General features: G+C 39.2%; 1 protein-coding gene across 1 annotated transcript; it reads left to right on the plus strand.

The window, feature by feature from the left end:
• Window positions 1–632: 632 nt before the first annotated feature.
• Window positions 633–20615, plus strand: LOC140244997 (profilin). The gene is made up of 3 exons (XM_072324589.1): window positions 633–958; window positions 9989–10172; window positions 20160–20615. Exons 1-3 carry the CDS (start codon window positions 818–820, stop codon window positions 20255–20257), a joined length of 423 nt encoding a protein of 140 aa, XP_072180690.1. The 5' UTR covers window positions 633–817; the 3' UTR covers window positions 20258–20615.
• Window positions 20616–22109: the final 1494 nt, after the last annotated feature.

Raw genomic sequence — 22109 nt, forward strand, 5'->3', positions numbered from 1 at the left:
GTTATATTTAATACGTCGGGAAGACTCCTAACGAGCGAAAACAATATGAAAACTGTAGAAATGTGATCGATTGTGAATTTGGGGAACTCTAAAGATTACTAGTAATTGGGTAAATTGTGAGACATTTATTGATTTGCTGAACCATTATTTTTGATACATAAGAGTGGGGAAAAGGAAATCACATCCACATTCAGATATTAGATAAGATTTTAGAAGATGGATTTGAAGAGAGAAAATACACTTTCCGGATGAATAATTGAGAAAAAAAAATGACAGGCACGATTCCGTTGGCGAGTTGTCCATTCCAGACGGCCGAGTTAGTTTGACAGGCAGGAGCGCGCGCATGCTTGCGCTCGCGAACATGACAAACAACACGGGTTTGATACATACCACTGACATAGAAAAACGGCGCTTGCGGCCAAGGCCCGCACTGGAGCTCTACATCCATCCGTAGACACAGTTGTACAGACAAGACGCCTATGGACGCGGTTGAACGAACGCCGCACACGTACGGGCTAACCATCCCATCCGATAACACATGCGTATAACGGTACGACTTTCTACCACGCGCAGAATCTTCCATGCAGTGCAGCTAGCTTGGCTGCGAACGAATGGTGCGCATGATCCGCCAAAGACAGCAAGTCGAAATTGTGTTCACCATCAGTAACTGCAGCATTACACTACACTAGCACTCGTCCAGCTAGCTTGGAAGAATATTTGGACTGCTACAGCAATTTACCACAGTAATTTATAACTGTGTCTTCCGTATTAGACTGTTCTCCTAAAGTTAACTGAGTACCTCATCTCATACAAAATCATGTCGTGGGATTCATACATCGATAATTTAGTTGCCCAAACGAAGGATGCCTCAGGAACTGCACATGCCGACAGGGCGTGTATTATCGGTTTAGATGGTGGAGCTCCCTGGACAACGGCTGGTCATGCATGTGCATTGAAGGTGGGGAACTCTATTCTTACATTGTAGTTAGCCCTAGAATCTAGTATAATTTCAGGGGTGTATCCAGGATTTTTTTCGGGGGGGAGGGGTCGTGATCATAACTTTTTGGACCTTTTTTGCAATGAAAGATATGTCTAGTTAAATTTATTCGAAGAAAATACGGTAACTCGGTTAAGGCGCATGCGCGCGCATTCGAATGTAACGTTAGGCCTACTTGATTGATATTTAGTAGTTTAATAGAACCCTAGACATTTCTAACGTTAGATCTAATGTTAGACCTAACAGTTATAGTACTTGGACTCTAGTAGGGCCTATTATGTTCGATAAATTATTTATGGAAAACACTGAAACGGGGGAGCAGATGAACAGGATGAGATTGTGGGCTGGGCCCACGCCACACGAAGCCAGATATTTTGGTTCATTTTTAACATTAGAACTGAATTCAACAATCTGGTGCTCTTTTTGGGGGGAATTATTTGGAAAATTGTTAATCAAAAAGCAAGAAATATAAACTTTAACAGTTAGATGGGAGATATTTAAGGATAATCAGAATGGGTAAATTTAGGGGTCTGTCGTCATGTCACCAATTTTTTCCCATCTGCTTGCGTATTCTCTGTGTGCTAATACTAGATCTAGAATCTAGAATAGGCCTACAGCTGTAAAATTAAGTCAGCTGGGGAGATGGATAACTACATGCAGACGTTGTCATTTTTCAGTGTGGTTGTGCGACTCCTTCATGAATATCTTTATTAATCGTGGAAAACTAAAATAGGGTAAGGGCACCAGTATTCGGTCAGCCCCCGGTATTCGGTCACTTATCACTAGTCACCAGCCAGTAAGTTCAACTGTCACAACACACGCAAATCACATTAATTCACACACTTGCACACTCATTCACAACAGGAAACTCCCTTAGCCCCCTCCAAAAATCCATCCAAAATCCCAAATTTTACCGTCAAAAGTGCAGAATCGGCGCTACTTTCCAAAAGCGCGCGCGGATAAGGCCCAGTTTTAAGAGTACGGGTCGCCGAAAAAGCGCTAAAAATCGAGAAATACGCCGTTCTCTCGCGGGATTTTTCGCCTATCGCAAGCTTGGAGTGTAATGGTATCCTCAAAAACGCAAAAGAAAAACAAAATTTCCGTATGTGCCGATACAGTGTCCCAATGTACAAGGGTTGAATGCAAGTGCCGAGGCCCCAGTATTCGGTCACCAACAGTCGCCGCAACGTCCCCGATGCAATTTTGCGCCAACAAGGTAGCGCGCGCGCGCATTTTTCAGCTGCTTTGAACACGCATTGACTTTGAACGCGCACATCGCGTGACCGAATACTGGTGCCGCTGACCGTATACTGGGGAATTTTCAAGGTGAAATATTTCGGGATTTTGTGCAATTCTGTGAGATATTTAACAAAATGAAAGTTGAGATTAAAGAAATTTGATATATTTCACATACATTGCTGTAGATATGATGTATGTATGTATTATTTTAGTTTGAAAAATATTGTAAAAAAGCTTAAGTGACCGAATACTGGGGATGTTACCCTACAAGGAATTATCGTAATCTATGATAATCATTCAATAATCGGTATTCGATTTTTTGTTTAATTACTTCAAAAACTCACCGAAATCTGTGGCTGAAATCAGGTCTGTAAACGTCCTTATTGCTTCACTCCTCATCTGCGTGTTATTTGAATGGCATTCACTCTCGTATACTACAACGTAGGTAGTCGGAGAGGCGCCCTCTAGCTCTCCGACTACCTACGTTGTACGTTGTAGTATACGAGAGTGAATGCCATTCAAATAACATGCAGATGAGGAGTGAAGCAATAAGGACGTTTACAGACCTGATTTCAGCCACAGATTTCGGTGAGTTTTTGACGTAATTAAACAAAAAATCGCATACCGATTATTGAATGATTATCATAGATTACGATAATTCCTTGTATTTTAGTTTTCCACGATTAATAAAGATATTCATGAAGGAGTCGCACAACCACACTGAAAAATGACGTCTGCGAAGGAATAGAGGTGCAGCCGCTGTCTTTCGCGACAGCGGCTGCGTGTAGCTAGGGAGATGGACAGAAGGGGAGGGTGCACGTGTGGGAAGGAGTGTCCCCCTCCCACAAAGGGAGCTTTTGCATTTTTAGAACTGGAATTCAACGATCTGGTGCATAATTTTGGGGTTAATATTCAATCAAAAAGTAAGGAAAATTGATATTTAGGGCCTAGATCCATAAGAACGATGTGAAGGGCTAAATATAAGTTGTGGTGTCTGACACATTTTGAATACTTTTGAATACTTAAGGTAATAATTAATCACACAACAGAAATTTTTGGAGAAAATTATTAATACAGTATTTTTGAAGATAATAGTGTGAGAACAGTAATGGCACATACGTTACCGTCAAACATGTCAGATACAGTTGTACAGTACGTTACCAATAAAATTTATCGTGCAGCAAAATTAACCGCGACGCGATTTTGCGCGCGGATTTAACCGGGTGACAACGTGCTCTATATGACTTGCTATAAAGCAGGGGATCACCATGATCACTAATATTAAACTTACCGTAAAGGTTCAGTTTGCCTGTGGGAGCAGTGATTTCAAAAATGTTCAAGATATCACATTTGATGCATGCATATGTGTACCGGTAGGTCTATTGCATTTAAACATCCTACCATATGAAATATTTGCAATAAAACGTAAAATATAAGGAGATATCACGTTTTTTCTCAATAAACTGTAACTGTATACAGTTTAGTCTGGAAACATTTTTATTATAACTATTGTTCACATTTCGTGTATTTAACAACACTTAACATCGACTGTACAGATTCAAATTTTGACGGTGGTTGTTTCCCTAACTCATATTTTAGAACTATTTTAAAGCACTAATGCTTTCATCTGCAAATGGTAAATTATGCTTTAACTATTACAGAGGACATATATGTATGTCCACTCGCAGCCTTTGCGAAATTATTCTTTGAAATAGTAATAAAAAAAACCAACAAATCTTACCCCGATTCTTCATTCTGTTAGTGTTTCGTCTACACAGTTACCATTTAATACTTGTTCAACCAGATGCCGTGCGAAGTGCCAAGCATGTACTTGTGTATATTACAGCAACAGGATTGTGTATAGCTACCGATTACGGGCAGCCACTACATGGACACACACACACACACACTCACGCCTCGCCCGCGTGGCTTGTTTGCGCGATTCGTTATGGGGTCGGATCTGGATGGATGAAGGAGGCAAAGATATTCTCATATCTGTTGTGGCGAGCTAGTGTGAACTAGGATGTTCAAAAATGGAAATCTACATAGTATTGTATTGCAGACTACTATACAAATAATGCACAGGTGTGTGTGCATTAATAGTGGAGTCTATGCAGCGCACATGAGGGTATTCACAATTGTGCATGTTGCACTACATTGCGAATATCAGAGAGTGCGCTGCATCTCCACTAACGTCGCAAACTTAAACCTGTGCATTATTTGGTTTATAAAATGGGTCGAAGAACTATCTTTCGTATGATATCAGTCTATCAGATGATAAGACTTCATATTTCAATACAACTGGGCCACTCTTCAATCAGCTTTACAGACGATCACACCATGTGCAGCGGTGCTGTGGTGCTCTCGCAGAAGTCATCTGCCATAGGATAACACGCTGTGCTGTTATGACTTTTTGTTGCACACTTTTTGCACGGCCGTGCATGTTAGTAAGAAAATCAAGAGTGCACACGTGACTCATTTCAGCACTTCTGATTGGCTACATTCTTGAACCCATTTTGTCATGGCAACTTGCTCACACTTTGCGCCATGATCATGGCAATTTTTCTGCAATGCAACATTGTAAATGTAAAGCTTGATAATCCTGCAGCGGAGAGCAAAAAAGGCAGGCGATATCGTGATCGTACAGTGTTTGATGTGTCTGCTGCACAGAAGTGCAGTGAGTGAGGCGGGCTTGTAGTGACTTTATCACTTGTCAAACAGCGTTCCATACATGTACAGCAAGAGAAGCTCGCTTGCTGCTCAGTGCATGGTGGTTCATGGGATATCACCTTAGCATCATGGCGAATGAGGTACCGATGATATATGGCTGTAAAATGCACATTGCCTTACAATGTATATTAATGTCTATAGGTAGAAATAGTGGCAGAAATTAATAAAAACCTATAAAAATGTAATGATAATGAAAATTTACTCACCAGCTGTATTTCACGTAGATGGGACTAACATTATGCTGGTAGCGATTAATCCTAACTTTTGTGCGTACTTAACGGCCAATTGTTTGTTGTGAAGTATAAGCAATAATGCCACATTGTTTCCTTCAAAATTAGGCACCTGGTGTACGTGTAGTTCACTAGTTGTAAAAATGATGAATTCTGATGTTAAATTGTTAGTGAAATGTACATGTGTAGTTCAAAGACTGATGCGATGGATGGACATCGTACTTTGTTGTGTATGGGTTTGCATGCAAGTCGCACGGTTGAAGGTAACTTGCCCTTTAACTCGCCACAATTAGACAACTCAGCCATGACCAAAATGCAAATCAACATGAAGAATGCTAGTAGTCAAGATACAGTACTGTACGTGTCCAGTTTTACGGTCAGAATGTAAAAATCTTGTTTCGATGGTTATAAATTACAGAGCTTATGTTTAGGGTTAGGGTCAGGGTTAGTGTTAGGGTAACGTTGATCCCGCACTCCTAGGGATAATCGGACCCCGATGTCCTAGGATGACGCAGACCCCAGTGTCCTAGGGGGATGCGGACCGCGATGTCCTAGGGTGACACGGTCTCCGATGTCCTAGGGTGACGCGGACCCCTGAGTCCTAAGGTTATGCGATTTCCTGTGACACAAGACTCTTGTCCACCTACTTATGTATAAGCCTTCTGTAGGTTTTAATTTTACACACATAATGCTTCAATTGCCTGAAAAACAGTCAAAACTAGAAGAGGTCTGAGGTCAGTCTGTGCTGGGGTGAAACTTCATTTTTATGCCTCCGCCACGAAGTGGTGCCGGAGGCATTATGTTTTCGGGTTGTCCGTCCGTCAGTATGTCCGTACGTACGTCCGTCCGCATTCGTTTACGTGATAACTTGAGTAATATTGACTGGAATTTTACCAAACTTGGTCCATGTATAAAGTATGATGGGGCAATTACTTGATTAGATTTTGGGTGATATCGGCCTAAGGCCAAAGGTCAAAGGTCAAGGTCAAATCATTACAAAAAGTGCGGTGACATCCTGCATAGGAAACGAGCGTTTTTAAATTCACCGCGCAGAGCGCACAATCAGGTATATAGGACATTTACACGGACTCTCGAATTTACGAACTCATACCTCCCAGAATATGTCTTTTTGCTTTATGCACCTGGTTTTTATGAAAATCTAGATTTCAAGCTTGCACTACATACCTCATTAGTAGAGTTTTGTGAAAATTTTTCATCGGTACCTTTGAAGTTGAAAATTAGATGTCATTTCTCACTCAAACGCAATCAGCTCTACGACAACACGCAATTTTACATTGACGGCGCAGTGTGCCAACTGTGAGCCTGAAGGCCATTTTGGGAGGGTTACTGCCATACCTGTTGTATTTGTACAATGCACCTGCCTAGTAAGTTGCAGCAAATACGTGTATTCATACTGAGTTTGGAGGAATTTCGTGAAACTTAGCCATCGGTACCTTTTCAATATTCACAAACCATGTCAGTTTAGCTCCAAGTGAATAACCCACCAATATGTTCATACACTAAAGCAAATGCATGCTTCTCACTTGAATACGCTACGCTGATTGGCTAAATGTCATTGGCCTTGCGAGGTCGCATCGGGTCAACACGTGATCATGACTTAGCGCGTATGCAAATTCGTGACATGACGATAGGTGCGCGCGTCCTTATTACTATTGGTCAATTCCATTGTGACTTATATGACAAAGTGAAAATTTTCTGCAATTTCAAACCAGTATTTTGAGAGAATAGTTGCATCAAATGCATTTTTCTCAGTTCATGGTTAGATCCATCATATCACAGTTTATGAAAACACCATACTTACACGTAGTTAGAAAAGTATCATTGCATTATGTACAGCAACGAAAAATTGCTGTCGTGACTTATGGGACATCTGAGGACCACCGTTTTTCACATGGAAAGTAAGTTCTGAAATATTCTTACACACAGAGTCTCTGGAAAGATATTTTCTTTCCTGAATGTAGCAAAGGGTTGGTGCTTACCCTGAGCCAAGTGGTATGAATAATACTCATTGGTACAGTAGCAGGATAGGGAAAACCAGTGTGACTGATGGGACACAAAAACGTGACTTATGGGACGCTATCAACTACCACATTTTGAGATTGAGAGAATAATATCTACTGGTGCCGGAACAAGTTCTAGAACATCATAAAACCAATCTATGACCAAAGAACATTCAGAAAATAAGCCATCTGAGAATTACACAAGCTGTATTATGGTCATAATAGTGTATCAGAAATATACATAAATTCTACAAAAAATTGGCAATTTTCATGAAAAATGAAGGTTTTTCGGACATAACTCCACTCCACGTTCACCGATGTTCACAAATGAGGTATCAAAATATCCGGTGTGAAAGGCTCCTTTGAATAAACAATACCAGATCATCTAATTAAGCTTCATTAATCATCTATACTCAATAGTTTGATTTTCATAAAATGCAACCTTTCCGTGGAATTGACCTATTTAGATTTCTTTATTACGTTAGCTCAACGTAGCATTTGCGGCGCGTGATTGCATCATGAATATGTATTATTCTTTAACGCTCAACGTACTGTGATAGGTGGTATGCAAATCACGGATCTACGTCATAGCTCATTATCTGTTTGTCACCGTTCGTGTGTAGACTTTTTGTAATGTCATGAAATTGTATCCGTTTACGCGATAACTCAAGACTGGATGGAGCAAATTTCATCAAACTTTGTCCGAGGATGATGTATGATGGGACAATTACTTGATTAGTTTTTTAGTGAAATCAGACAGAGCTCAAAGGTCAAAGATCAAGGTCAAATCCTAAAATTTATCTGTTTACGTGATAACTCAAAACTGGATGAAGCAGCTTTCACCAAACTTGGTCCAAGGATGATGTATGATGGGACAATTAGTTGAGTAGATTTTAGTGACATTGTTATGAGGTCAAAGGTCAAAAGGTCAAGGTCAAATGCTAAAAATGTTATTTCCCCTAAATGCAATGCCCAAATTTATTTTCTTGAAACTTTGCGTAAACATGTACTCCTGCGTAAAGATTCTCTAGAGAGAGTTTCATGCTATAAGGTCAAAGGTCAAAAGGTCAAAGGTTAGGTGAAAATGTTATAATCACTTTTCTCGCTAATGGTTCACCCTTCATGGAACTTGGTACATACGCATGTACTGACTGGCAGGGATTATCTAGGGAATTTAGGGGTCATGGGTCAATAGTCAGGGGGGTCAAAGATCAAGGTCAACTCCTCAAAATTTTACTATTTCCCTCATATACATGTACTAGTATATAATATGCAATGCTTGCATTATTAGTTTTAAAACTATATATACATGTATTACCTAATGGAGATTCTCTGGGAAATATCCAGCCAGAAGGTTAAAGGTTAGGGTCAAAGGCCAGGTTTAAATGCAAAAAAAAAAAAAAAAAAAAAAAAAAGAATCTATTTTGTACTGTAATTACACTCTTTCTTCAACCTTGAAAATTACTCAATGCATAATCGTTCGCACATTGGGCTCGGAATCTCATGATAGTGAGTTCGAGACCCGGACCCATCAACTTTGTTGCGTCAAAAATTTTTTATTTATCTTTAATAATATCATCGAGAATGTTTACCTCTACAGGCAAATTTTAGGAAGTCAGCTGGAGATGGCAATCATCAAAGGAGAGCCAGAAAGAAGGAGAAAGGGAAAGAAGAGAGAGAGAGAAGGAGGGAATGCGAGAGGAGAGAAAACATTTTACTTTTTTTGTTTTTAAAAATTTAACACCATATTTCAAAATTGATTTCCTCTCGGACAGAATGCCTGATCATGTTTATATTTGCAGTATTGGTAGTCTGCAATGAGTATTTAAAGGATCTGGTACTAATTGTTTTGTCTAACATGACAATGACCTTGAAAATACAGCTGAAAAACATAAAATCAATAATCATTCAAATTTCTAATAAGTATAAGGTGTTTGCACTGACTTTGAATTGTATTTTGTGAGTTGTAGCTGATAATTGCAAATCATTTTCCCCTTTTGTTCCATTTGAGGTTCAAATAGTATCAAAAGTCATACACATGTCATTTGATCTTGACATTATTCTAAAAATTGGTATAAACACCTTCAAATGAGCATATATTCATAACACACATGAGCTTTAACCCTCTAACCCTTTGTTAAGTCACAATGCCTTCCCTATTATTGCATAGATTTGGACTAAAGGCAGCCATGCGAATTTCCACACACGCTGTTTCCCATGTTGACATACACATTATGACGACACTGATTGCGACGATCATACAAACTCATATTCATGCCCCCTTATAAATGCTGTCACCCGCAAACACACGCATACTGCATGCATACTATGCACGAACAGGGAGAGTATGAGCTGCTGCCCGCGGGGAAGGTGACTCTCCGTATCGCATTGAAGGGGTGGTACAGTGTAAGAGCATGAGTAGAACCTGACCACACTCGATAAGATGACCGCCTCTGCGCTATGTTAAGATTGCAGTCGGCATAATCTATTGGGAATTGGTTAGAAAATAATCCTTCTGGTAAAGAAATGAAATCCTTGCAATTATTTCTATGGATTTACTGTATTATTTTTAAACATTCATGATGAACAATGGAAGTGTTTTAGCCAGATTTGTCTCAATAAAGCAGTTCATGGTTCTGATTAAGCAGTGGCAATAACATTATATCAAGTTTTGTTGCACTTAAGTGGGGTTCCCAATTAACGAGTAAGCACTGTAATTAGTTTCTTTCAATGCAAGTCTATTCTTTCTCTCGTTTTTTGTTTTCATGCAGCTCCAAGGTCAAGAGGGCGCAAACATCGCGAGATGTTTCAAGAATAAGGATTTCTCAGCATTCATGTCTGGAGGAGTCCACGCCGAAGGACTGAAATATCAGTTCTTACGTGAGGAGGATGGCAAGCTAGTTCTAGCAAAGAAAAAGGGAAATGGCGCTATTTCACTGCAATCTAGCAAAACAGGTATTGTATGTTTGTATTAATGCATAATGCAGCTGTCATTTGTATGACGCACCTCTTGACCCCCGGGATAGGTGCGTCAAAGTACCAATGTGCGTCATACCTTTTAGGTACCATGACGTACCCTCCGTCACAAAAAGTGACACACCTCTATGAGACATTGACGCATTAACCAGTCAAAATGGTGACGCACCTCTTCGTGAAAATGACTGACCCTTGACGCACATGTTATTCGCGGTACGTACCAGACTGGAATGCTGCAGAGCTCTGAATGATCATAGAAAAGTGTGCGCTCACGCAATTCGCTGCCTGCGAACTGTGTACACCGAACGGAACTTCGCGCGCGTGAATCCCTGTCGCCTATGGACCCTGGATGTTTACATCGATCGCCGTGGTACTGTATCCCCATGTGTGGGCGGCTGGGGAGCGTCAGTATAGTAGCTTAGCTGCACACTGTAGCCAGCTGCCACTACACTACAGTACCCTGTTTCGATTTGAGTTGGGGTAGAAGCGTTCCGTTGTGCAATGTCTGCTTCTTTTTCTCTTCTTCTTTATCTGCTTGTCCCTTGCCTCTCAAGTACGAAATGATTTTTAGAGTGCTGTGTGTGTTTTTTGTAACGTTATTGCATTATTTTTCTGCAAGGAAGAGGTGAGTTTCTGTTCGTGTATTGATGTGCACTGAGTCTGCAGTAGATGTGCAGGTGAAAAGCGTTCGAACTTTCTTTCCCGAGTATCGTGGAAACTCGATGTAGATCTATTTCTAGGCCTATCAAAGGAGATCTCATATAACAGAATACTTAAAACAAACTATTTTCCGGTCAAAATGAATTGATTTCCTTTGTTTTGTATCGTTTATTGACTTGATCCTATTAAGGATCTCGTCGCAATATCGAGTTTCCAATGTGTATTTATTTTCGCGTAGCTTTCGGTGCTGTAAACTTTGCTAGGGCCTATAAGCCTACTCCTAAACTTACCGTTCTCCACTGTCGTTTCTTACACCTCGTTTGGTACGATTTCTTCCATTTTATATCACTTTATCCGTTCCCTTTATACTTTGAAGTATTTGACGTAAAATTTTCAAGTGTCTCGCACTGCTATTTTCGTAACGGCGATTTCTCCGCTTTGCTGCAATACTTTTTCGAATTGAAGCGACGAAGTTTGATACCAGCCGCTTTAGTGTGTTGTCTTTTCTAAATATTTGTGTTGTTGGGAGGTGTTGACACTTTGTATTTGTTATTTATTTTCCTAGGTGTTTATCTCGAGGGACTATGCGTGTTTCTTAATGTTGATAGGAAAAGGCTAAAATGGTCTGAGTGATGTCTGATGGTGATGATAACTATGCTGGTGTAAAAAGACGGCTTACTGTGAATGCTGAGCGTACGTGCCGTTCGTTTCATTTCACTTTCCCTCTTATTCTTCTTTCCCCCTTCCTCTTCTTTTCCTTCCCAAGAATGATAAAAAAAAAAGAAATTACATACACCTCACAACAAAATAGAACCACATGCTACCAACCTTCGTAAAGTTAAATCTAAATGTTCAATATCAGCAAAGAAGAAGGGGAAAGCACGAATGACAAATTAGAGCGAAGAGATTGTTTATGCAGTCTCTTCGGCTCGAAGAAACTTGACACCCCATTCCTCTCCCCTTGTGGAAATTTCCACAAAGCAGGTGCCACACCCAGGTGCGTGCCAGACGAAAGAATGCGCGCACTGGAATAAACAGCGTGTAAATATCCTGGAAATATCGATCGAAGAACCAGCTCATTAGTTGAATTAAAGGAATCATTGCAAAGATATCGTGATTCTATAGCCTTTCTTTTGGCGCATAGTAGGAAACATCAAACAGTCGAATATAGTGTACTTGATCGAATATCTTATGTTCCCTGAACAATAAAAAAAGATCGATTAATCAGTTAATTAAAAAAACAATCACAGAAATACTTAAAAGCACAGAGAAATTCAGTACGAGTAGGTTCAATGAGATGCAGTCATCACCTGGTTAGACAGCAAAATCATGACAATTAATTTCAGTTCACGCTCATCATAACTGCTTATTACTTTATCAAAGTTTTGGCTATCAACATTCGTTCTTAGGTGTTTTTTGTTTGTTTTGTATGTTTTTCCTTGTGAAAGATGTAATGATTTCTTCGTATCGAACGTAGACTGCATGTTTACCGTTTATCCAAACAGTAGGCGCCTATAGGCGTACTTTCTGAATATATTCAGAAATTTCTATCAACATTTTAATACATAACAAGACTCCCAAATACCAGTTGAAAAAATTAAGAAATGGAATTTTTGAGATATGAACAAAAAATAAATAAATAAATAAATAAAAATGCGTAGGAAAAAACCACTTCAACTTCGAATGACTTCGAATTTCTCAAAACCGTTCCCTATAGTTCATGGACATCCCATAGAAACCCGTGTTTTGATATACACATTGCTATGGCATGTCCTCGAACTATCTAGTTTTGCGAAACTACGGCCTGGCCACAGTAATTTTTTCCGTATTAACCCTCCCGCCTCCCCTTCCCCGATTCGAAAACAGCTTGATTGAAGCCCCTGCCTATTTAAACCTTATTAAACCCCAAGTTAGGTACATGGTTTATATGGCTAGTGTTTAAATAGAATTTACTATTTTAAGTTAATATATGTTTTAATAGACTCTCAGTAGTTTCATAATCGTTTGTATGTGTTTTGCGGCCTGGCCTCTGTCATGCCTCGTCTTCTGTATGTACGCCTGTATACTGTATACGTGTACCACATGGTCCACATCACGCACGTGGTTTTGCTGCAGATTCCACGGTCGACGGTCGATGCTACACCACAGTGAATGCGATTGAAGGATAGCGAGCTTCGCGATGCCGCGGGCTGTATGTGATGATTTTAATCACAAATCGTGTTTGGTAGTGTGGTTTTGGAGCAAATTTGTGCTCAAACTTTCTGAAAAGACCTTTAGTCTGACATCAGATAGAAAAAGAAGACATACGAGAATGAAGTGAGTATCAGTGTGTTATAATAAAACTGAATGAAAATTGTGTCATTTTCGCGTTTTCAGGAGCCGGTGAATTCGGCCGGCTCGCGATCGCGAGTTTGTTTTATTCTGTTACGGAGGGATACCATGCAAGAAGCCTCGCAAAATTACATGACGGTCCTATTAACGAACCTTTTGACACACTCTGGTTAAATGACCGACTATGACGCACACAATGGGTCAAGTTGTGACGGACATTTTGCTCCCGTGACGGTACCACGCGTCATCAAATTGGTGGTACTTGACGCGACCACGACGCACCTTTCCCGGGGGTCAAGAGGTGCGTCATACAAATGACAGCTGCATAATGTAGACAAAAATGCTTTCATGACCATTTTCCCCATTGTTGTAGGTAAGGAGGGGATGGGTGTTTTATTGATCTCCTGGTCACCAAACACATGCATTCATGCCATGTTCCTAAACTTTCACGCTAGCTCGAAGTCTTAAAGGTCCACAAAAATTCAAATGTATTGGCCTTTGTAGGCATTCACAGAATTGATGTATTGGTAATCCACCCTTACATTTCTTTGGAAATTTCAGATATGAGCAGAAAATAAAAAATACTACCCAATTTTTGAGGATTTTACAGGTAGCATCGCTAGGGGGATAGGATCTCAATTTGCTCAAATAGGCACCATGCTCCACCTTGGGGGGTCCCCAGAGGGGCCCAACCCCCCCCCCCCCAAGCTATAGGAATCTTAAAAAATCTTCTTCTCTAGAACCAGAAGTGATAGAGCTAAGTTAATGCTATGAGTTGGTACATTGATGACTGTAGTTTCAAGTTTGTTCATGGCGGGATCAGGTGTGCGCCCCTTGGGATCCAGGGGAGGAGGTGGGGTGGGGCCCAAATTGTACTTTTTCTTGAAAATGCCATAGTGAATTTTGACCAAACTACGCAGGTAGCATCCCTAGGGGGATCAAATCTCATTCCCATCAAGTGGGCACCATGCCCCACCTGGGGGCCCCAGGGGGCCTAAATTGGCGCCTAAATTGTAAATTTCCCTCTTTTTCTTGAAAACCCCATGATGAATTTTTACCAAACTTGGCAGGTACATTTGTAGTATCCCTAAGGGGAATAAATCTTATTTCCATCAAATGGGCACCATGTCCCACCTGGGGGGGGGGGGGGGGGGGGGGGGTGGTGGGGCAACCCACCCCCAAGTATGGAATCTTTAAAAATTTTCTCGAGAACCAGAAGTGATTGAGCTATTCAAGTTAATATGATGAGTCAGTATATTGATGACTTGTTTCAAGTTTGTTCATGGCAGAATCAGTATAGTATACAACTGTACATCCAAAGCAAATGTCCTGCATGTATACTATTAATATTTTGAATGCATTTCAACATGGTCATTTTGCATTATTTATGGCTTGGCCATCATTAAGATTTAAATTCCAATGAAATTGATTTTGTTATTTCACTTAGATTGTATGTTAACTACTGTGTCACATAAAAAACAATGGCCTTTTGTTCAGTCATGTCCGAAACACTGAGTCAGAAAAATATCACAAGTTAAAATGACTGAAATCTGGTAATACCTATATTATTGTGTTACTTGCTAAGCATGTTTTGTATACACCATTACTGATTCATATTCTCTCATTTTTAGTAAAGATATTTAAAAAAGAAACAGTCATTTTATGGGCAATTCCGCAGTTAAGTGGACATGACATGGATAAAAGAAATGTGCCTCTTTATCTTACCCTTTGATCTAGGTATCAACTAATGCCATGGATGTTCACCAATCATTAGGGTCTTTCAAATTCAGTAGATTTTATTTTTCGTATTTATTGATTTTGCGAGATCTAAAACCATCATTTAAAATGTACATGTGGGACTGGGGACGCTGAAATTCACTTAAATGCAAATTACAGTGGGTTCCTTTGAAATTTTTTCCTAAAAGTTTTGCTAAAGGGTAAAAGATGAATACATTTAAATACTCCAGAAGTCATGTGACATTTTGTCAATTACAAAAGGGTGAAATGACCTGCGTAATTACTCCGGACAAATGTAACGTCACTAACCGTAACGTTACTAACCATGCTTTTGGGGGTCTAGCTAAAAAATTATCGGTCGAACTGCTAAAAAAATTTGCATGAACATTTGTCATGATGCAATAATTGAAATTAATGCAACACTTTGTTTGAAGTAACTTGAATTTTTGCACACTTTTTGTTACAAGACATTGATTTTTTTGTCATGTCCTTTTTTCGTAACGTTACTAACCAGCCCTTTAAGTTGCTGTAGCAATTCTAATATTTCTTGGATTGTGTTCATTCTTTTCTGTATCATAAACCTGGGAAGGATGAACATGTTTTTGACATAATTTTGACTTGAAATGAATAAATGGTAATTTAGTGGTAAAAACAAATATCTAAATTTGTTCAAATGTAACGTTGCTAACCGCGGAATTGCCCTTATAAGAAATGACATATTTTAAGTTTTCCTCCTCAAATATGCAAAAAGTACATTTCCTTATCTAAAAATGTTGACTAAAATTTGGAGTTCATATTGCAAGCATTAAATATTGATAAGGATGGAAAAAGAAGTTGAATATTTTTATGCTTCTATTTCAAGAAATGAAAAAAAAAATTTTTTTTTCATAAAATTAGCTCCATGCTTCTGTTTTGCTTCCCTGTAATTTCCTTTTCATTGAAATGTGAGCTCTGAAACTTTTTTTCCAATTAAATGCCAGCCCTAAGTGAAACGTCCAACAACATTTGGAAGCATGAAAAACCATTTTATTTTAAATTTTAGCCATTTTGTCCATCAGTTACATGTACACCATTCATCTGAAACAAGACCAAGTGGCGAATGCATGCCAGTGATGCATGCAAACAGGCTGGACAACACCAACACAGAGGATATGGGGAGCAGCCATTCCACTGGTCGACCCGAGCCCATTTATGTGACTACTATGCCATATATTTTGCGAGTCTAAATTTTCGCAAATTGGGAATTACCGACTATTTCGCAAGTGGTTAAATTCGCGAGTCCTGTGCTGAACGCAGAAGTGTACACGCGTTTGTCACATTCACATTGGGATCAGAGTCAATATTTTCATGTGTCTTTAATTTTGTGAATAGCACCTTACTCACGAAATTCGCGAAAATAAAAACCTCATGAAATATTCGCCATATACAGTATTACCCCCATCTCACTAGATGGCGATTCCGCTACGATCATCAAAAATCGGATCGTGGCTTGATCCCTTTAAATCTTCTCCATCGTATCTTGAGCGGTTTAGAAGGGCGGAGGATAGCCGCCAAGTTTTGAACATGTCCCAAACTTCCGTAGCGAGAGCACCTTGGTTTTAGAGCATACACTGTATCACAATCGCCTCACGAGCGCATTGAAAGTACCACATTCGTAGCTCTGAGGCCCGTTAATGATCGCCCCGTCACTGTACAGGCATACTAACGTGGAAACATTAAACTGCACATTACTTGAATATGAGACCATTCTGAAGCAAATAATTTTCACACAACAATGAATATATAATGTACTCTTTAATACTCTTAAATGAATCCCATAAGGATTGAACAATCATCCCCCAGCATTCCCACTGATTTCCACTGATCAGTTACTAGCCATCCCCTTTAACCGTGGAAAGGGGGATACATGTACCGCTGGACTGCTTTCGACAGTACCAACTTGTCCATTCTCTGTCAACCTGCAAAAAGAATTTTGTTTGAGAGCATTGGGGATGCTTGGAGAAATGCGGGAGGAACAGGTTTTACACATGGGATGAAAATAATGTAAGAAAGATGTCATAGTTTCTGTAAGGTCAAATATTTTACCAATGCTACTCAATGCAAGTAGTTTAAAGAGACTTTACACTCTACAGTATTGGTTGAGGTAAGGATTCAGGTTTATAACATTTTTTGGTGAGATAATGAGAAACCTCTCATAGTATGAAATATGAAAGAGCACATAATTTCAAGAAGGATTCAACGTTCATTTGTTGAAAATTGGCCTTTACGTACATACATGGTTGAGATATCTAAAAAAGCGATCGTAATGAAATTGACAGGCCACAACTTTTTATTAGGATCTGTTTGTTTTACCTTTTCTTCAGATATCTCAGTCATTTCAAAACTGATTTTCGTTGAATAAACTTTTTATTCCCCTTAGAAATGTATGCTCTGTAACATTTCATAGAGTCAGTGGTTTTTGAATATCTCACAAAATGTTACAAGATGAATCCTCACCTCAACCAGTACTGTACAGTCCCTTCAAGTTGTCGTCATTGCAAATGTCTTCATAAAATTGGCTCATTGTCCTACTGTAAAACATGATATATTCGCGGCACGATTTTTTCGCAAATTGAAGTCGACGGCCTTTTTTGCGGCATGAAATTTTTCACGAACTGCCACTGGCATTCAGTGCATATAGTGTAGAAAAAAGAACTTTCACATGCATTTTAATTTCGCAAATCTTCGCGCTCGCAAAATTTGCAATATTAAAATGCTCGTGAACATTCCTCGTTTTACAGTTTGTGATTTGTAGTGTGCTCTTAAGGCTGCGTTCACATAGAAGTATACTATTCGGGTATTAAGGCTTGTTTTTCGAGGGCACGCGAATAGCTTGAATCGAACGATAGGATTTCCTCACACCGGTTCACATAGGAGGGCACTATTCGAAAGTACCGAATAGCTGCGAAAAGTATAGCAAAGTGGGAATGGAACTTGTTCGATTTTCTTGCAGCGTATTCCGTCTCTCGTTTATGAAATAATGACAATTTTGGTCTGGATTTGCCCTTTAGCAAAAATAAGCATGTAGACTGACATTCTGACGCAGTTTAGAAATTGTTAATAAGATTTGCTAGGATGTAGGAGGAAGAAATCCTCACTGCATGGGATGGTGAGTTGACGGTGCGGGTGATGGTGTATTCGGGGCCCGAATAGTGAATAGCGAATAGCGAATAGCGAATAGCGAATACTTCTATGTGAACGCTGCCAACGGCCTGTTCTGTAGAATACAGGTGTACATACATTTTATCCTTTGATTGAATGGTTTAATAACTAACACTGCAATTTCTAAACTGGTGTTCTAGAATGCCAGGATGTAGGAGTGAAACCATATTCTGCACATCCTTGTTGGTTTGCCCATTGGTTTTTGATTGAAGAAATTCAGTCATGTTACCCAATTTATGCCGTTCGCTTGAGGTCGTGGCATAAGCTGGGCATTCACTACTAGTTTCTCCCGTGAAATGTCTGCATGCTAAGCCGGACATAAAACCTACCCTAAAACATACCCTTTACCCTAATCCTCACATCAAACTAAACCTTGAATGCCAAGACCATTGCATTGTCCATTGTCTATAAACAATAATGATTGTGAAAGAACATCAAACAACCTGGCACATCACTGTAGCTTAACCCTATAAAACCCGAGGGGGGGGGGGGTGGGGCACTTTGTGCCCCCTACCATATTTTCATTTGCCACTCCTACACACTTTACCCGATTTCAACCAAATTTGGTGGCTGTTCCTAAAATCTTAAATTGTGAACATTTTGATATATGATTTAGCGATGTCCAATATTGCTGGTTGCCATGGCAACCGTAAACTGATAACCATGTTCGTCAGATTTTGCGTGATTTTCTGTTCCAATTTCAGTTAACATTGTAATAATAGATGAAATGGGGTTTTCTTGGCTGTAATTTGCTGAAGGACCAAAATGTGAAGTAATTATAGTTGTTAATTACCCTGAAATGGTCTTCTTTGAACATTATTGTTTACGACATACGTAGGCATCAAATAACACATATAATAGAAATAATAAAAGCTGCAGCATTTTCCAAAGACTACCCTTTTATTTTGTGCTGTCTTCACACAAGCTTTGCCTGTAATATCATTTATCATATTATCAATCTGCAAACTCAAATTTTCAATTTTTTGGAAATATGAAATGTGATACCAATATCTGTATCTGTTTCATATATTTCTTTATATTGTAATGAATAATGCCCCCACATGTTCACCTTAAGAAATTTCAACCATGACAAACAGTGAAGGCTGACTTGCTTTTGTAATGGTAAATATGAATATGATCGATATGAAATAAAAACATATATTCTGGGGATAAAGAAATAAGAAGAAAAACATGATTTTAGCATATATCCTATGTACTTCTTTATATTTTGGTAAATAGCGCCCTCAGTGAATGACCTTTCGAAACTTCAAATGTTGGGTCATGTAGAGTATGAGTTGCTCTACTCACATAATACATCTTATAATAAAGAAGTTATATATATATATATATATATATATAGTTTATAGTTATGCCCCCCCCCCCCCCCCCCCCCCCCCCCCCCCCCCCGGGCCTGCAAGGGGTCAAAATAGCTTGGGCTTTATAGGGTTAATACATTTGATACAAACAGCAAGGCCAAGCAAATGCTGACAGTGACTTTTGCCAAATTGTTCAGGGGGTGGGCAAGTGCATGAGAGATGGAATTTTACCCTCCATTTGAAAGATTGTTGTTACTGTGGATGTTTTTAAAGCAGATCTTTTAAATGACACCGAGAAGCGTTGGATCCACTTCTCATTGATATGGTATTTATACCGGCTAAATATCAATAAAATGTTCACCAAGGAAAACAGTTACACCTTTTGACCTGTATACTATCAATAGGATGTAGTCTGCTTTTGCTTCCTGATTCCATTCAGTGATGTCACAAATATTAGGCATGTATGGCCAGTTTTGGTAGGTTTGCGAAATGGAAAGGAGAAATGGTATTCTCGCTTTATGTTGCTCAAATCTTTTCTGTGAGGTTGGGAATTGTAAGTACTGGGGCTGCCTTTTAAGCTCTATTTGCAATTTCATAGAACATTATTTGTGTTTGAAATAGATCTTTGAATGTACATTTTAAAATTCTTGATGTTTTGCCAGTCTGACAGCAGCTGATGTTTGGTCTTTTTTTTCTCCCCCCCCCCCCCCTTTCCATGCAGCGATTGTCATCGCCCATTGTGCAGAGGGTTGCCAGCAGGGAAACGTAAACAAAGGTGTAGCAGTAATAGCAGAGTACCTGGAGAGCTTGGGTATGTAATGGATGCCTAGTGCGGAGTTACCAAGAAGTACTGTGGAGGAGCTATGGAAGGGGAGGAGGAAGAGGCGTGAGGAGATGCAAGACTACTTTAGACCAAGGGACCTGTGGCAGGTTGGTTCTGTTACCATGGCAACTTGACTTTGAAGTGTGTCATTTTCTTGTATAGAAAGTTCTCTTTAAAAAAAGAAGAAGAAAACATTGTGATATGTGAATAATGAACATGCTTCCACTCGAGTGTGATAACACTGTTTTTTCTTTGTTCTACCAGCTACTACTGTTCCCACTTTATATCATCTTCTGGTAAATGAAGCATGACAATATGGGGTAAACCAGGTAAATAGCTGGGGGGGGGGGGGGGAGGAGGAGGAATTTCAACATATCATGACATACAGCATGACATACTTTCTCCTCTTGTAGTTTAAAGTGTAGATTCTGCAGTGTATGAGAATTAAAAAAAAATATCTGAGATTGTATCAGTACATTAAGTAGCAGCATTTATTTAAATCTTGGAAAACAAATCAATGTCGTCAGAGCTGTTTTTCAAAGAATGAATAAAGAGGAGAATGATTCTTTGGTTTATTGTATCAATTACAGCTTATCTATGCACAGTGTATAAAATCAGTGCCATTAGTGTCAAATAAAAGTTTGTAACAAAACAGAAAAAAATAAAACTGTGAACATATTAATGCTCTTTTGGAGGTATTTGGCAGATGTGAGTCTGTTTGAAGGTACAAGCTATTCAACAGATCATGTAAAATCTTATGCTGTTTTAAGCAAGTGCTTTAGTGATATATCTGAGATGTATGAAATGGTTCCGTCTGGGCTGCCTTTGCAGATGTCTCATGTTGAAGCTGCATTGATTTCCTGTGCAGAATTGATGAATAAGTTACAATCTCATAAATCGTAAAGTTTCTCACAGAATTAAGATTTACATGCATCTTTATGTTTTAGAGGTATCACTTGTTGACAGCGGTGGATATTATAAATACCCCCTTACCAATCACCATAGAATGGCAAATCTCTTTAATTTTGTCCGAATGAGTTTCATATTTTCCAAAGCTTCCCCAGCCCAGTGTTGGGATTGTGTATTGGAGAGTGTATTGCTTGGTCGGGTATGCAGAGGTATGAAGAAGAATAGGCATGTATGGAAAGCTGTAAGGTATATGCATTTTCATTTAACTTTAGATCAATTGCTCTTACATGCAGCATTCATTCCATAAAACCATGGCGAGAACATTGTGATTACCAGTAGGTGAGGACCAAAGCTGCTTCAATGTTTGACCATTTGTCAGGCAGTGTGCCCAACCTTGAAAGAGATTAGCAAATTATCATTATTTTTTCTTTGCCATCAGAGCAGAGTGGCCTCCCTCCCTTCAAAATATTCCTTTTAAATACTGTAAATCCAAACTCCATTGTCTTCTTCCGTTTTGTGCTTTATAGGTTACCTTTTTGTTATTTGACCACAGTTCAGGGATGATGTGCATGCTACATACAAAATGATCAAGTCCATAATTACAATACTCCTCCGTACTTCTTATAACCACTTGTAATGTATTTCAAGGTTTATGTTTTTGTAGGCAGATATTTGTAGGTTTACTAATGAATGCTAGAGATTATAGAGATCTGGTCACATTGGCTGTGTCCTAACGTACTGTATTTGAGGCATTCTTGTCGTCGGCTTCTCACATGTACAAACTGGGTATCAGAGAAATATTTTGTAGAAACTAATATCAAGAGAGTGTTGCATTCTTGTTAAACACACAAGCTTTACTGTGAGTTCTGAAGGATGTTAAAAATCGAGGTGATATGGCCTTTCATGTTTTTCATCTGAGCAGTTAAGCAAATATGCACG

The sequence above is a fragment of the Diadema setosum genome, chromosome 22, assembly GCF_964275005.1.
Source record: "Diadema setosum chromosome 22, eeDiaSeto1, whole genome shotgun sequence".
Lineage (NCBI taxonomy): Eukaryota > Metazoa > Echinodermata > Echinoidea > Diadematoida > Diadematidae > Diadema > Diadema setosum.

Coding starts and splice junctions, on each gene's coding strand:
- LOC140244997 (XM_072324589.1), top strand. CDS start 818: ATGTCGTGGGATTCATACATCGATAATTTAGTTGCCCAAACGAAGGAT. Junction 959..9,988: donor GTCATGCATGTGCATTGAAG/GTGGGGAACTCT, acceptor GTTTTCATGCAG/CTCCAAGGTCAAGAGGGCGC. Junction 10,173..20,159: donor ACTGCAATCTAGCAAAACAG/GTATTGTATGTT, acceptor CTTTCCATGCAG/CGATTGTCATCGCCCATTGT.